The 16,984-nt window shown below is 45.2% G+C and overlaps 1 protein-coding gene across 3 annotated transcripts; it reads left to right on the top strand.

Annotated features, from left to right (window-relative positions):
* The first annotated feature begins 4,887 nt into the window (after positions 1-4,887).
* On the top strand, positions 4,888-16,906 carry IGBP1 (immunoglobulin binding protein 1). 3 transcript variants are annotated; one of them, XM_039487430.1, is made up of 6 exons: positions 4,888-5,112; positions 6,564-6,875; positions 9,712-9,907; positions 11,321-11,403; positions 14,737-14,849; positions 16,405-16,906. In XM_039487430.1, exons 1-6 carry the CDS (start codon positions 4,922-4,924, stop codon positions 16,548-16,550), a joined length of 1,041 nt encoding a protein of 346 aa, XP_039343364.1. In that variant the 5' UTR covers positions 4,888-4,921; the 3' UTR covers positions 16,551-16,906. The 3 variants fall into 3 exon arrangements, with proteins under 3 accessions (XP_039343364.1, XP_039343363.1, XP_039343365.1); XM_039487429.1 differs by having other exon boundaries at positions 4,889-5,112; positions 16,402-16,906; XM_039487431.1 differs by lacking the exon at positions 4,888-5,112 and adding an exon at positions 5,442-5,503 and having other exon boundaries at positions 16,402-16,906.
* Positions 16,907-16,984: the final 78 nt, after the last annotated feature.

Below are 16,984 nucleotides of genomic sequence, written 5' to 3'. Positions count from 1 at the left end.
CAAAAATCTCTTTAAAAAAACCTGCAGCAGCACTAGCTCTAATACAGCAGCATCAAGGTATTACTGGTGATCTTGCAATAGGTGCTTCTGGCTTCTTCAAGGGAGGGGAGAAGCCAAAACCTGAACCCACACCTCACCAAGAGTTACTTTAATCCCTGGGATGAGACACACAGTATGTGGGGGTGTTGCACCTCACTGAGAGACCAATCACAAAGGCTACTGTGGTCTTGGTTGGCTTTTCCCACCAAATCAATGAGCAGCAGCAGTTCGGTCAGGCATCTCCTGCTCTTTCAGTCTTGCAAGGAATTAGCTCCATTGGATGAAGTGCAACAGGCAAAGCATATCAATGGACCGTGTGTCTGTGTCCAGCATGTGCTTCTAGTACAGCCAATATGTGATATTTCAGTTTTATAAAGCTTTTATTGGAAAGGATTCCCTGCTCTTCTCCCGGCACACAATAGGACTATTGGTGCAGCATCCAGATTTTCATTTTCACTGTAATTTCTTCATGGTAAGGTTAATGGGGAAAAGTGAGACTAACAATAGTATAACAAATACATCTTCAGAGAGCTGTGCGAAGGAAATTGGAGCAAAAATCATGGGAAAAGGTAAGACAATTAGCTTTAGGAAAGCTAGGTTTTCTCTGCATTAAAAGTAACATTGGTTTAAGATGGGTGCCCTGCTACTTTGCCCATTTTGCTAACAAGGGAAGATGCATAGCAAAGCTTGTAAATAAAATTGTCCACAATAGATCATTTTCATGTGCCCGCCAAAAGCTTGGGGCAAATACACAGCCCCCATATAAGGCACTAACATCAAACAAACAGGCTTCCTGACTAACAGTGAAATGCCCAGAGCACTCTGTGGGACCGTGAGAGCGGGAGTCATGACCAGGCTGGCAGGAACACGCTTCTTTCAGAATTTTGCCCATGGAAACTTCTTGAAATTCACGGTTAATTTACAGAGGATGAGACTTTGCCCTGTACACAGGCAAATGGTATATTCCTGAGGAAAAAATATTCTTTGATAATGGTCAAGGTTTAGAAATGCTGCTCCAGACCTATACAAAGGTACAATTTATTTTAAAAAATACCCACCAAAATGTTAAAACTATGGCAATAACCCATAAGGTGAAGTATACATTCCCAATCCCTATTGGAATCTTGTTAAGATTTTAGCCTCCATATCGTCCACTGGCAATGAGCGCTACAGCTTAAACACATCATGCGTGAACAAGTATATCCTTTTAACAGTTTTGAATTTCCTACTTTTTAATTTCACTGTCTTATTCTTAGATTATAAAACAAGGCAAATGGAAGCCCTCGATCTACCTGTCCTATAACATTGATACTTCTATCATATACCTTCTTATTTGTCTCCTTTATAAAGTAAATAATCCTAGTCTTTTCTATTATTCCTCTCATGAGTTTTTCCATATCTTTGATTGTACTCATTGCTCTTCTCTGACCCCTGCCTCCAGTTCTGCAATATCCTTTTTGAGATGGAGTGACTAGTACCATACACAGTATTGCAGGTGAGGCTGCACTGTTGATTTATATATTACCTTCCAGTTCACTGAAGTGGATCACTGGGGATTTCCAGGACCTTGAATATTTGTCTCTGCTATTGCAGAGAAAAGAAAAGAAAAAAGAAAAGGGATAGGTTCTTTCACCTCAAAGGGACTACTAGGAAACTAAGACCCTTCCTTCCTGGGCCAGGTGTATCAACCAAAACCAACACTGAAAACAAAAAAAGAAGGGGAACAAACAGCCTCTCTGACCCTAAACAACCCTTGGGGGATTTCCATGTATTTACTTGGTTCACTGCTTTCTTGCACTACAGAGTATAATTAGACAAGTAACAAACCATTCACTAAATTACCCTGGCTTCATAATCTTTTTTTCAAGAGCACAGTAACCCTCTCTGAGACCATATAGCCTCAACTCAAGGAGACAATTGCAACCCCATGCAGTATCTTTGGGGACCTCTGTATTAAATATATGAAGACAAAAATGGGGGGTGGGAGCTTTTGGTATAAAAAGGCTGAATTAAGCTGACACAGGATTTTCTTTCTGATCCAGCAGAATTTTTGTCTAAGGGAGTTCCACTCCTGCTGAAGGCTTGGAAAGGCTTTGGCACCGTAAGTAGAGCCCTGTGTGGATACCAAATTTATATTTGCAGGTGTGGATACCTGAGGAGCTGCAAGGCTCTACCAGGAACGGCAGCGGCAAAAGCAGCCGCATGTCCAGCCACCGCTTGCAGGAGCCAGCGCCCCGTGCGGGCAGCTCCTCCGGTGTGGCTGTATTGCCCATAGCCTTGCCCATGGGAGTGGGCACCAAACTCAGTGACTTGCATGCTCCCAGTCTAGCATGACCAGGGAGAGCTGCCACTGAGCCAGGTGCCTGCCCCAGTGGGCAGGGATGGTACAGCCATGCCGGAGGAGCTGCCCGTGTGAGGTGCTGGCTCCTGTGAGTGGTGGCCAGACGTGCGGCTGCTTTTGCCGCTGCTGTTCTCGGTAGAGCCCTGCAACTCCTTGGATATCCACTTTATACCTGCATCCGCGGATATACATTTGGTATCCGCGCAGGGCTCTACCCATAACTGATGGGTGAATCCTGGTATGTTTAGTGTGTGGTTAAACTTGTTTTGTTGTTTTTATACATTTTTTTCTGTAATGCTTTTAACCTTAAGAATAAAGGTACTGCTGAGAAAGCTGTGTGGTCACTTGTAACTGGTGGCAACATACTGATCATTGTCCTTGGAGGAAAAATCACAGCCCACTGCTCTCGGATGGGAACAGGGAGATGAGAAGCCTCAGGGAGCAGCTGGGCTCCCAGTGGGGAGCTGTGCAGAGCTGAGAGTTCTGGGTCTCAGTTTCCCACACTGCCCCTCTTCAGTCGATGGAAGCGCTCCTGGTGAGGATGTGTTCCACTGACAGAAGGAGGGTAGTGTGGACATCAGCCACTGCAGTAATTAATGCAGTGGCTATAAGTCGACCTAACATACGTCAATTTAAGATTGTAGCATAGACATAGCCTCAGGCTTCCTGCTTCTGATATAAGGTATTAAAACCAGGGCCGCCCAGAGGGGGGGGCGAAAGGGGCCCCCACGAGAGTTTTTCGGGGCCCCTGGAGCGGGGTCCCTCACTCGCTCCGCGGGCCCCAGAAAAGTCTTGCGGGGCCGGGCGCAGGAGCTTCTTCGCTCCCGGTCTTCGCCGGCGGGGGGTCCTTCCGCTCCGGGGCGGAAGGCCCCCTCGCTGGCGAATTACCGCCGAAGACGGAGCAGGACCCGCCGCCGAAGTTCAGCTCGGTCTTCGGCGGTAATTCGGCGGCGGGGGGCCCTTCCCTTCCGGTACCCGCCGCCGAAGTGCCCCAAAGACCCGCGGCGGGCCCCGCCAATTACCGCCGAAGACCGAGCTGCACTTCGGCGGCGGGGGGGGCCCGCCGCGGGTCTTCAGGGCACTTCGGCGGCGGGTCCCGGAACGGAAGGGCCCCCCCCGCCGAAGACCCCGGGCCCCCGGAATCCTCTGGGCGGCCCTGATTAAAACAAATTAGATTCTTTAGCTATTTGTTCTTCAAACTCCATTTTGACTCTTCTAACTTCTCTACTGCTTATTGCCTGCAATAATTTATGCTTCTGTTTCTTGGGCTCATGAGGGACAGACTTACAGATTTTGAAGGATTTCTGTTTGGTTAAATAGCCTCTCAAACTTTGGCCTTTTAGCTATACTGATTTCCTCCATGCTTCCTGGTTCCTTTTTTATCCAGCAGTATACATCTCTTCTGAGATTCCATTATTGATTTTTCTTAATAGCATCCCAGCCACCTCTAAGGATTTTATTTCACTTTTAGCTTTTAGTGCATTTTTGACTAACCTCATTTTATTGATCATTTCTTTTCTAAAGATAGTCTGTGGATTGTGGAAAGCGATGTCATGTGCCAATATGAGAGGAGTTACAGGCATATGGTAGCGATCCAAAGTCATTAGCATGTCAAATTTTTCTAATGTGAAGATGGTCAGGGAGTTTTAATAAAAACTAAGTTAAGGAAGGACAGTCTTCTTTTTGCTGCTGCTCCTATAAGGAATTTATAGGTAAGGAAAGGTAACGTACATGTTTACAGTTCTACAAAGCCTCCAGGAAGAGTCAGGCAGAGTTTGCTCAACCACTATACAATTAACAGTAATACATTCTAGTGGAGTTGATCACGGCTGACACACGTGTTTCCTATGAATTGACAGGGTTGGTTTAGGTATTTGCTGCAGTCCATGGAGGGGCATTAGTGACGAGTCTGGTAAATCCAATGTCAGTGTGTGCTGCTACAGTGGGCTCAGCACCTTTGGCCAGCACCACGTTCACTTTTACAGACAATCCTGTACCTGTCTCTATAGCAGGCGGTGCCCCGGCCTCCAAGTGCACCAGCCATTAACGAGTTCACACACATACAGAGACGTGTGAGTGTTGTCCTCATTTTACAACTACCCAGACTAAGGCACAGCGAGGAGAATGGACATGCCTGTGGCACCCGCCAGCCCGGGCACAGCTGGCCATGGAACCCAGGCGTCCTGCCACGCTGGGTGTGACTCCCGCTTTCCGCCGAGGCACCCGCGCCTGCAACAGCTGGGAACCCAGGCTGAGCAGGCGCCTTTCGGCCTTTGCGCGGTGCTAGGCCACTGTCGGTGCCAGAGGCGCGACAGCCCAGGCACATCAACCGGGGCTGCCTGGGCCTCCCGCCCACGAGGAGACTCTCCGGGAGCTGCCTCAAGCCCCGAACCCTCCGCGCAACTCGCTTCCTTTCGTCAACTAAGATGGCGAACGGGCGCGTGAGTTGAGGGCTGCCTCTACTAATATGGCGGCCGGGCGCGCCTTCGCCGTTCCCGGCCCCGGAAGGAGTTGCGCATCGGCCGCGCGCACCTTCCTAAGATGGCGGCGCGGGCAGCAGAGACGCCACCGCGTCTCCCCGAACTGCTGGAATCGGGCTGGCGGCTCTTGGAGGAGGTGGACGCCAGTACCGAGCCCTCCTCGGGGGCCCCGGCGCTCCAGGACAAGGTCCGGCGGGGGCTCGACCTCCTGCAGCAGGCAGCCCGCGGCGTAGCGCAGCTCGACCTCTTCAGGTGCGCGGCCGAGCTGCCCCTTCGGGGGGTGGAGGCTTCGGGCCCCGCCCCCCTTCCCCGGCTCTGCGGCCCCTTCCCCCGGGCAGCCGGCCCCGCCCCTCCCCCCTTTTCCCGGCTCTGCGGCCCCTTCCCCCGGGCAGCTGGGCCCCGGCCCCGGGCTCTGCGGACCCGACCAACCAGTCGGGCTACCTCGGTCCGCGCACTCGGTGGACGAGCCTGCTGCATATCGCTTGGGTGGGCCGGGCGGTCAGTCTCGGAGCCTGCTGTCTGTCCTGGGAGCGCAGGTTTAGACAGGCCGCGGGTGTTTGAAGCCCCACATCACTGAACCCTTCCCAGATCTTAAAATGTCCCCGATAGGAAGCAGCTCCCTTACACCGGGACTCTGGCTGGGGTAGGAACCTGAACTGGTGCCACTAGCAGTGGGAAGGGTTTGCAAAATATCCCTAATAGAGGCAAGATTATGGAGAGTTAGTAGCAGAGCTTTGGTTAGGATCTGGGACTCCCAATGTTCAGATCACTGAATCCTGCTTATCCAGTAAATATAGTTTCCAAGCAGCGGGTATGAATGAAAATCCCAGATATACTGTTTGTGGTAGGTGAGAGAGAACTCCTGCTGCCACTTCTATGGCAGTTTAGTGGTTAAGTTTTACAGAAGATGACGAAGCATTTCAAAGCATGTCAGAACAGATTTGGCTTTGTGCAAAATGATAAGATGTGTATATTTGCTCGACTTCATAAAGTGCAATATTTAAAAAAAACATGGACAACATTCTTGATAAAGAAGCAAAAAGCTACATATTAGTTTTATACTATTTTATTTTTCAGAGCCTGACCCCTCCCACCCCCCATGGAGAAACTACCCTGGAATGTCGCCACCACCTTGCAGATGAGGGGCATTGGCTTTCATAGCCCATCAGTTCTGCAACTTGGTCTGTCAGAGGGATTGCTTCATAGTGACATGAAGTGCTCCATCACCTAAGTGCTAAGCATCCTGCATCTATTTTCTTGCTGGTCCTGTTAGCAAGAGATCAAGTTAGAGAATTAAAACTGGCCCCCATTAATTAATGGGCTGGTCTACAACTATTTTAGGAGTGCATAACAATCCATAGAATATGGTGATGCAGAAAGACCTAAACCAATTGCTAAAGAGCATTGTATGTTGTGAGTATTACTGCTCTATCTGGGGCCTTGTCTAGGCTAAGATAAAAGCTATGGTGATTATAAAATATTAGCTAACACATTTTAAAAACCCATCTTTTATCCTAGTTTAGACAAGACTTCAGAGCTTGCACTCCAGGAGCTGTCTTCAGCTGAGGAAATGTGTTCCTTCCATCCCTTCCTTGTGGTCCTCCTCCCATGGCAGAGATGTGGAGATTACAGCTCGTCCTATACATGCCATAGGCGTGAACCCAATAGGGCAGAGGTACAAGAAGATCTTATTTCTCTTTCAGCCAAAACGAAGACCTGGAGGAGATTGCATCTGCTGACCTGAAGTATCTGCTGTTACCTGCTTTGTTGGGAGCCCTCACCATGAAACAGGTCAATCTTAGCAAGCGGTTGGATCATGTGCAGAGTGCTCGTGCCCACTTCATGGACTTCCTGAAGCTCTGCAAGAATTACCAGATTGGCAAGTTCCACCTTCCACCAACGCCAGAGAGTCCTAATGAAAATGAGCCTACAGAGAGTACTTCTGGGGCTGGCCCAGCTGGCAGACAGTCCAGTCTGGTGGCCATGGCATCTAGTAGACAAGCAAAAATTGAAAGGTAGGTCTTCCTTTCCCCTCCCCCCACCTTAAAGCAGTTGTAGATACAAAATTAGGGGGTGGAAAAGTAGAATATTTCATAGTACAAAATGTACAGTGTATTATAGAAATGAAGAATATAAAATGGTAAAGAGAATAGCTTGAATTGTAATTAAAGTGAAAAAACAGTTTTTCATCATCCATTTATTAAATAACATGCATTCTAGTTTTCAAGATATTCACCATAGGTATCTTTTAATGCTATAAAGTTCTCCCTGGGCAGGAGAGCCCTTGATTTACTATAGCATTCATTAATAGGCATGTTGATTACAACTTCTATTCAGTAGTTGTAATCACTCAAGTAACTAAGACCCCATCTTGCACAGAGAGGAACCATTTGTGCAGTATTTACCAGATTGGAGCCTAAAGTTGTAAATGAGAGGAAAAGAAATATTACCAGAGCCTCTATTTCAGGCGTGGCCAAACTTACTGACCCACCGAGCTGCATACAAACACATGGTCCCAGCCCCAAAGAGTTCATATTCTAAGATAAATGGATTTGGGATGGTAACTGGATCAGTGAAATGATACTATTTTATCTCCAAAGCCTTTTTACTGTGAGAGGGAAAAACACCATACACTTATCAAAGTCCTCAGTACTGCTGCCTCTTCTTCAGCATAAGCTTTAATGCAACAATTTAAACAATACCTATTTTTCAAATTGTATAATAAGATATAATGTACATATAAGGTCACTTCTTACTATGAGACCAAGATTGTTGGCAACAATATGTATATGGGGGGTGGGGGGAGAGGCAACGTCTTCTCTGTAGATTCTGTTCAAGGGTAAGCTGCAGTCTGATCTGGGAAGTTGGCTTGATGTCAGCAGTGAGGAATCACGTTGACTTTGATAAAGACAAGCATAGTTCACACAGACTGGGCAAGATTTTCTTATGTGGATTCACCAGTACACCTCAGTTCAGGTGAATGGCACCTCTTCCTTATATTCCAGACTTGCATGTTCCTGCCTCCTCTTCCCCCTCACCCTCCATCACCCCAAGTGCATGGAGGCCCTCAACTGTAACTGGAAGGAATGTGGTAGAATTCTAGAGTCTGGAGAATAGTAATAAAACGTGTGGTGTCCTTGGAGTAACTTATTTGAAGAGGATTGTCCTACTTCAAAGTATAAAGGTCGCTTGGATGGGGTCACTTCCCTTGGACTGCTCCAGGAGGGAAGTTGGAGTTCTGGTCCTTCTGTTGCTTAACATTATGCTTCTCCAGTCTCTCTTAGTAAATTCAATACTGAGGTTCTCCTGAATGATCTGCTCTTCCAACCCCCTTAGTTTCTCTCTCCTTGGTTCTTAATGTTTTATTCTGAGGACCCCAGAAACGATTCCCTAGCTGAGTTTGTTAATCACTGAAACTGGGCATAAGGGGCTAGCCGTAGAAGCATATTTGATTTAAATAATAATCCCATAAAGTAATAAATCAGCTCCCTGTTTTCTGGTTCAGGTGTCCTTTTGCACTTTGAACGCAAGGATTCAGACTTTGAAGCCCAGATCTCTGTCTAGCCAGGAATTACTGCATCCTATAGGATCCCCTCTGATATCTTTATTTCCTAAGAAGGGTTTAATTAGCTCTCATGTTGGTGGTCTCTCAGCAGGGGCACTAAAGATTTTAGGCCATGAAGTTTGAGTGCCCCTTTTCTTCAGGTAATCTCTCCATTAGGAGTATTGGTTGTATTGTGTGTGGGAAACTCAGTGCATGGGCAGAAGCAATATCTATTCTATGCATAGGTGGCTTTAGCACAGCTTCTACCATAATAACATTTACTTGAGAAAAACCAAAATGACCTTTGCTGGAATATTTTGTGCACCATGGGTGTTTTTTTCTATTTGGTTTTTCCACCAGGTACCCATAGTGGCTATTGTATTGTTGGAGAAGCTCCTGGGTGTTAAGTACTCCCTTATTTGCAGTTATTCACACATCCTGTCAGCATGACTTTTCTCTTTAAAGAGCTAGTTTCCTTAAGATGGCACTGTACCCACTTTAAAATTGTATCTCTGGTTTTCGTTAATGGTCAGCAGGCTTTCTGGCATCTCAGCCAGCCTCTTGTTTGAAATATCTCCACTTTGCTGTTAAATAAGATATACCTGCAGCTAAGGTCTGTTCTTACCCACACTGCAGAAATGAGCCATCAAAAACTGCCCTTTTGTGTATATATATATTTTTTTTGAGTTCCAAAAATTGTATTGGGCACCTCACAAAGACAGGTGAAGATCCCATGCTTGCTCCAAAGATCATATAATCTAAACTTGATTTGACACATCAAAGAAGGATCATAACCAGGCAAAGTGAAGGGGAGAGGAAAGGGAGACTGTAGCAGATTTCCCTCTTGTATTGTGCTATATGCATGTGACTGTTTATATATTCTCAGTAGCCTTACAGGGGAAAGGGAAGGCCTTTAGTCAAGAAGATAAAGCCACCTGCTGGATGCTGATTAGTACTGATTAGTATGGGAAGAGTGTCCTTGTACTCCATGTTAGGGTTCTCAAACTGTAGTTTGTGGGGCACTTTGCTGATGGTCTCCAGAGAGTGGGCTGGCCATAAGGTGCTGACTTGTATTGAAATATATTGCTTTACTTTTCCCTGTAAGCCACTGTAGTTCTGTTGGGATGTGTTCTAATTCTGAACTTCAGAGCTACTTGTTCCAAAAGGTAATTTTAACAAGGTGTGATCCACCCTGTGACATCCTGAACTCTCTTTGCTGTACTGTCAGCTGTGTCAGAATAGCATCTGTTAAAAAGTTGTTTGAAAGAGGCTCCTTAAATGGTCCTATCTCTCCCTCCCTGAGGCAGATATAAGCAGAAGAAGGAGGTGGAGAACAAGTTGGCCTCCATGAAAGCTTTTGTGGAGAGTGGCCAGGCAGAGGAGGAACAGATACGGGAATTCTACATTCTGCAAATCCAGAAGTGGATCACAACAAGCCTGGAGGAAATAGAGAGCATTGACCAGGAAATGGTGATTTTGAGAGGAAGGAATGCACTAAAACAGGTATGAGATTTGGGATATGTCGTGGGGTGTGGGGCTTGTAGGTTTTGTGTAGGTTGATGATGGACATTGGTGAGCCTGAAACAAAATGAAAGATTATCAGATGGTTTCAATGGCAGAGCTTAGTGTACTTTCATATGTGAAGTCATGGGTTAAAATCCTACATAGATCACCAGTAAAATGAATGGAGGAGTCTCTGTTTATATATTTGTCTCTATTAACAAACCAGGACCAAATTTGGCATGACCTTTTCTAGTTGTGGGCAGTCAAGGCTTGAAACAGCAGAGTGTTGCACATCAGACTAGAGGTACATTAAAGACTACTGGAGCAGGTTTGCCTGTTTCTCTACACTATGCCAGACTGTCAGTCCCTCACTCTTAAAATAATAAATCTGCCACAGTTAAAATAATAATCCAGTGATCTTTTAAGCATGCAGTCTTGGCTTTCGGAATGTCCAAGTACCATCTGAAAGGAGTGACCCTGTTAAACAGTAAAAGCCCCTTCAGCAAATGCAACATCTGTATCATACAGACTGATGCTGTTTTCAAGAGTTCAAGCTTTGTGCTGTTCATTTAAGATGTCTACTGGTTAGAATTAGAAACACATTAAATGGATATTGCATACAATATTCTATTTGGGACATAAACTTGTTTTGTGCACTTCAATGACCTGTCCCTGTAGCACTGTCAGCTGGAGTGACAGTGCTCTGCTCATCTGCAGTGCTCTGAGGTGGTAGAATTACTGCTCGTGATAGGATTTACTGAGTGGCAGATGTGCCATGTTTGGTCTCTGGGAGCAATAACTGTTCTTGTTTCTTTCCTCCAGGTTAGTCTAGCTCAACTGAAGCTGCCTCATGTTTTATCAGCTTCTTGCTTTCACCCAGGACGGGAGTGCCTGAGTCACAGGGAAGTGATGTCACATGCTGAAGCTCACCTAGGAAGTTTATGGCGTAGCATGGGTTAAGGCCGGAACTTGTCAGACTCATGGTATGTCTACACTGCAGCTGGCACGTGATTCCCAGCACCAGTAGATAAGTGCACTTGGGCTGCTCAAGCAAGTATGCTAAAAACAGCAGTGTGGTCATTGTGGGACAGATGGTGGCTCAGGCTAGCCATCTGAACTTCGACCCAGGGGATCAGGCGATCTTGGATTCAGGCAGGAAGCCTGAGCCGCTGCCTGTGCTACAACATCCATCCTGCTGTTTTTAGCACACTCTCTCAAACAGAGCTAGCACAAGTCTCTCTCCTCACTGGGAATCACACCTCCCAGGTGCAGTGTAGACGTACCCTCAGTATGTTTCTCTGACTGCAGAGGTGGCGCTCTTCTCATGCTCTGCACTTGAGGACATGGAGGGGGATGCAGGGGAGGTTATTCTGAAGGTAAATCTTCTGTTTGCTTTTTGTTTCCCATCTCAAGGCTTCAGCACCTCCTCAGACTTCTCAGCATCCCAGGACTGCAATGAAACCTTTCATTCTCACCCGAGACGCCATGCAGGCTAAGTATGTTGCACCATAATAATGTTAGATGCAATCTATGGCTCCATTTTCCTGGAAGTAGTGAGCAGAGCACTTGCGTTTACAAAAGGCTAAGCTGGGCTCAGGGCATTCTTCCACGTCCAAAGGGAATATTTCTTCGATACCTGCACCACATCAGGATGGCTTTTATTGTATGTGGTGGAGTGGGAGCCTGTAAGAGACCTCCTCCCACTTTTCCTTTCCTTTTTATTTCCCCTCTACCAGCATGCTCCAATATGCTGTCCTAGCATCTCTCTGTGGAGTGCACTGATCCAAGAGTACCACCATATCTATGGTCTGTTTTCTTTATATTTGGTTAACTGGGGAGAGTTCCCAGCTGGCAAGGCTTCCTTTGCCCCTCTCTGAGCCCTCGATGTGTCATAGCAGCATCACTGTTGCAACGCACACAGAGAGTCTCTTAGCACTTCCTTTACCAATCTAGGGCTTGAAACAGAGCCAAAAAAGGAAAGAAGGTTGGTGGCTAGTAGGCAGTCTGAGTTGGCTGCTCTTTGCTTCACCTTTGTTACAGTTCCCTTTTCGTCCTATGTTTAAAAGAAATTTTACTCCTGCAAAGCTTGAGATTTTGGATCTATCCATAGGAGTGAGGTGCATGTTTGTGCTCAAAGGATCTGGGTAACTCTGTTGTAGTTTATCAATGTCAGTCTCTAATGTGACGTGTCAATGTGTTAGAGCCAGTGAAAGCTGTGACTTCAGAAGCAGTCTGTCCATCAGTCTAATGGCAAACTCAGGAGAAGACTGTCATATAGCCAAAATAAATAACCTTGATAGGGGAGCAAGATGTTATCTACTAGAGAGGTCTGCTATGTTTCTTGAGAAACACACATAACTCCTTAATTCTAGCTGTTAATAGGAAGTGCACTGAATGGATTCAGGATTTTACAATTAACTGGTAGGTATACAAATATATCGGAAAGAGTATGGTTGCCAGGTCTTTTGTCACCATCCTGTGCCTAAGCTTTTTGCCATGTTCACAGTATGGCCTTTGTTGGGATCTTAAAATGTGTTTATTTAGCTAAGTAAAGGACCGGATTCTGAGCTTGGTTCCTAATTGCTTGGTGATCTACAGCAAGCATGTATCTAGGGGTGTCATCCATCCTTATCCTTTGGGGTGAATGGATGCTGCTTCAAGGGTCCTAAGAGCTGAGCAGGTCTCTGCCTTTTAGACTTCTGGGATGGTCTCTGTGGATGTAAGGTTACTGGAGAGCAAATTGCTGTAGGCTTGAGCTCTATGTAAATACATTAGTTCCAGCACAAACCATGTTTGTCCCGCATAGCATTACAGGATAAATGTAAGGTGTCCCAAAGTAGGTATATGTATCATAACACATATTAGACATTCCTAGTCATTAGTGACTTGAACTGCAACTGCTGAGCCCCAAATCCTCAGAGAAGATGTTGATTACAACTATTTGTGCAGAATAACAGCATATATCCAGAGTTCACAGGGAGGCGGGGGGTGTGGATTAAGCCCACAGTGGCAGACTCTGGAATAGAAGTAGCCCTCTCCCAGAAGATGGCAAAGTGCAGCATGCAACCAGTTTGCTGTTTCCCTATCCTTTTTGATAAAGAACCCCCCAAGGCCACATTTCAGGCTTTGGGACAGAACAAGACAGGAAATGGAGGAAGAGACATTTCTAACCTTATAGCAGTATTACTGTAATGTCCAGTCTGAGGGGGAAAATTTTAAAAAAAAAAAAAATTTCCAGAGATTGGTACTTGCCCCTCTGCTGTTCCTAGTGAGTTTAAATTATCTTGATGGGGCAGTGACACAGTACAGCAGGCGCTCTAGGAGATGGAAGGGTATGTGTGTAAAGTTACTAAATGGGAAGACTGTAGGAAAGGGAAATCAATGATAGCATCCAAATCTGTGTTCTGCATTGACTGATATAATAAATAAAACAGATTGTTGCCAGATCTTCATTATGGCCATTAGATGCAAAAATGAATAAGCCAAATAAATGGAACTGAGCTAAAAGCAGCAGGAAACTGCATCGGATACACCCTGACTTTGACCGATGAGCCTAATAATGAACAGAAGCAATGATGATTCAGTAGTCCTGGGATATTGTCAGACCAAGAAAGAGCCTGAAGAAAACAAGAAGAGGCTGGAGGGGAACAAAGTGTATATTGTAGAAAGAGAAACATCTTCAGTGGACTGGAGGCGAGTCTAAATTATTCTCTGGGGAGCAATTTAAAGCAAAGCTGTGAGTTGTTACACCCTGAGAAGACAGTAGAGCAAGCAGCCATGGCCAGAAGCTGTGGAATCAAAAAGCTAAGTCAGAGTAATGCGTTAGTGGAACAGACTCATTGAGAAGGTGGCTGAGGCACTATCCTTGCAGAATCAAGATCAGGGAAGATGAGATGCTGGTGGGAAGGATTCATAAAGTTCTGAGTGATGACCGAAGTGGCCTTGTCTGGCCCTTCTGTCTCTTTCTGTGGGACCCCAGAACATAGTTCCTTGCTGGGACTTCCTTTCGTTTACAAGAAAACTGAAAGGAGTTTGCTCTGAGGAGGGATAGAAGAATCTCTAATAGTCCGGTGGTCAGGATGACCTTGTGGTTCACAAAGGATCCAGAAGAAAGACCCTGAATACAAGGATCAGACTATAAATTCTGGCTGTCAAACTTGTGGAGAAATTGGAATGATTTGTGCTGCTTCAACTAGACGACAACAGAGATCTTTGCAGGGATGGAATTCTAAGGCATTCTGTTCTAAAGTCCTTAACTATCTTCTGGCCCCAGAATGACATCCTCAATCTTGTTAATTTGATATGTGACTGGATCTAAACTCATCTTAATCATTTTTATAATTGTGTTTTTCAAGTGCTCTTCATGCAAATGCAGCAGCTTTGCAAATTTATTAGCTACCACCACTGAAATGCAGTCACTTTGTGGGGAGAACATCAGCCAGGCAGATGATTTTCTGTGCACTGCAGCATCATAAAGGAAGAGCTTTTTGGTCAATGATTCTAGGTCTAATCCTACCTTTACCAAATGGGCCAAAAGGAGATTAATATCTGTATAGAACTTACAGGGTCATGCTTTCCTTTTATTTTATTTCTTACTTAACAGGAAAAATAACATAGACTGTACAAATCAGGAGGGTTCATTTAAACAGACTAAGGACTCTTGAATGGGAGGTGAGAATATGCTTGATAAGTTGGGGCTGCCCTGGAAAGACTGTTGTCTTGGTGTGTTGTGGGTACCTGCGATATGAGGCCACAACAGGAGGATTAACTTGACATAGAATGTGCACCATGTATGTAGCTTTATGTTAACTTTCTGTTTCTTCCTGCAGGGTGTTAGGAGCTGGCTATCCTAGCCTGGCAACGATGACAGTAAATGATTGGTACGAACAGCGCTGTAAACAGGGCATCATGCCTGACAAAGGCAGACCCCTAACAACAGCAGGTATGGAGCAGTAAGGAAAATATAAATGGGGGTGCTAATGATCCTAGGAATCACAAACCAGTGTGCATTATTGCAGTGTCAGGAAAATTGGTTGAAACAATTATACACAATTGTAAAACAACAAGATAAATATAATATGATGGAGACAGGCTGAAACATCTTTTTGTAAAGGAGAAATCGGACTTTTTAATCTACTAGTGTTCTGTGAGCTTGTTAACAAAATAGGAACAGGCATGCTTTTTGAAAATCCAGATATGCTGTAATCTGTCGTCCTTCAAAGTCTGTCACAAGAGGCTATTAAGAAAACTAAGTAGCAGTAGGGTGACAGGCCAAGTACTGCCATGGCTCTGAAACTGGCTGAAACAGAAAACAAAAGGAAGGGGGGGGAAAAGTGAAGAATGCAAGGAACTTCAGAGGGACCCAACAAACCTAGCTGAATGAGCAACACGATGGCAAATGAGTGTTAGGAAATGTAAGCTAGTGTACCTCAGAAGGAATCATTTGAACTCATCATGTATAGAACTGGGTTCTTAATTAACTGGAACCACTAAGGAAAGGTATTTGAGTGTCACTGCAGACATCTCAATGAAAACACCTGTTCAATATGCAGCAGCAGTTCAAAAAGCAAACAGTGTTAGGATGTATAAAGAGTTGGATGGAGAATAATACTGAAAACATATTACCATAATATAGATCAGGGCACACCTTCTCTTAGATCAGAACGGAACACACGTACTCTATCTTTTTTTGAGATGGGCTGACCAGAAATCAAAGGGTCTGTATATGGGCCACAAAAGTGATGAAAGGTTTTGGAGAAACTTCTATTTGAAGAGGTACATGGTGCAGTTTAGAGAAGAGAGAAATAAAAGGGGACTATGATAGTTAGTTAAAAACAAAACCCAAGATGCAAAGAAAGTAAAGGGTACACAAAGGGTAAATGGGAGGACCATTCTCATAATACAAAAACAGGGAACGCTTAATGAAAATGAAAGGTAGTCCCAGCCCCAAAGAACGTATCTGTAAGTTGGTGAAATGACTAGCACCATGGGGCCCTGGACTGTCGGCACTACTGCAAATAAATTATAAAGTAATATACTAAACTGCTGAGGACTCTTTCTCTTCCCCACTCCCCCCCCATTAACCACTGGGACTCTCTGCCACATCATCTCTGAAGTAAGAGCCTAACAGGATTAAAAAAAGGATTAGACACTTATATGACTGAGTATATCCACAGTTATATTTGAGTAGAAGAACAGAAAGGATATAAGCCTTTGTGCTTCAGGGCATAAGTCAGCCATTAAGTGGGGGAGGGGTTAGAAAGACACTTTCCCTATGGGTTTGTTTCATAATTGGCCACGGTGGACTTCCTTGCACCTTTCTCTGCAACAGACAGGCTACCAATCTAGATGAACCATTAGGATGATCCCATATGGCAAGTCCTTTGTTCTTAAAGATCATATTCCAGGAGACATCACTACAGAGAACTTGACTGGTGATTCTCATTTGTTTCCGTTTCCCTGTGTGGTAGCTTACTCTTTTTCTTGACCATCAGCAGATCTTTCTGAAGAGGAGCTGCAGAAAGAGCAGCAGGAGAAGAAGGTGGAAGAGGACGATGAGGAAACTCTACAGAAAACTCGAGCCTGGGAGGACTGGAAAGACACACACCCAAAGGGATATGGGAACCGAAAGAACATGGGCTGACTGTCGAAGGGATGAGTAGGGCAGGAGAGTCTCAACTGAGTGCACTCCATGATATAGCAGGAGTATATAGCTGTACATATGCAGGGTGGTCCTTGGTTTCTGCTGGGGGCTCACCTGTGGAAGGGGACTGACGAGGACAGTTTGTCTTGATTTACATTAAATATCAGCGAGTGCACTTGTCATGGAGTGATGATGTGCCAAAGCTTCATCAAGTGAGGGGCCTTTACTTGAGGGATCAGAGCAAAACTTCTCTGATCCTCCTAAAGTCCTATTCATTTGAAAGTGGCTTTGTATTGTGTATGGCTGTATTTATTTTTCTCTATTTTTAAAAGAATAAATTTTCTTGTGCTGCTTAATCCTTCACGTAGTTTCTTGCTTCTGGCCTCATCCTCTGCCCATGTTTCTTTATCATGCTGGTGTACCCTTCCGAGGCC

The sequence above is a fragment of the Mauremys reevesii genome, linkage group 9 (assembly GCF_016161935.1).
Source record: "Mauremys reevesii isolate NIE-2019 linkage group 9, ASM1616193v1, whole genome shotgun sequence".
Classification (NCBI taxonomy): Eukaryota; Metazoa; Chordata; order Testudines; family Geoemydidae; genus Mauremys; species Mauremys reevesii.
The sequence above is the reverse complement of the archived record's forward strand: the minus strand, read 5'-3'. Positions and strand labels throughout refer to the sequence as shown.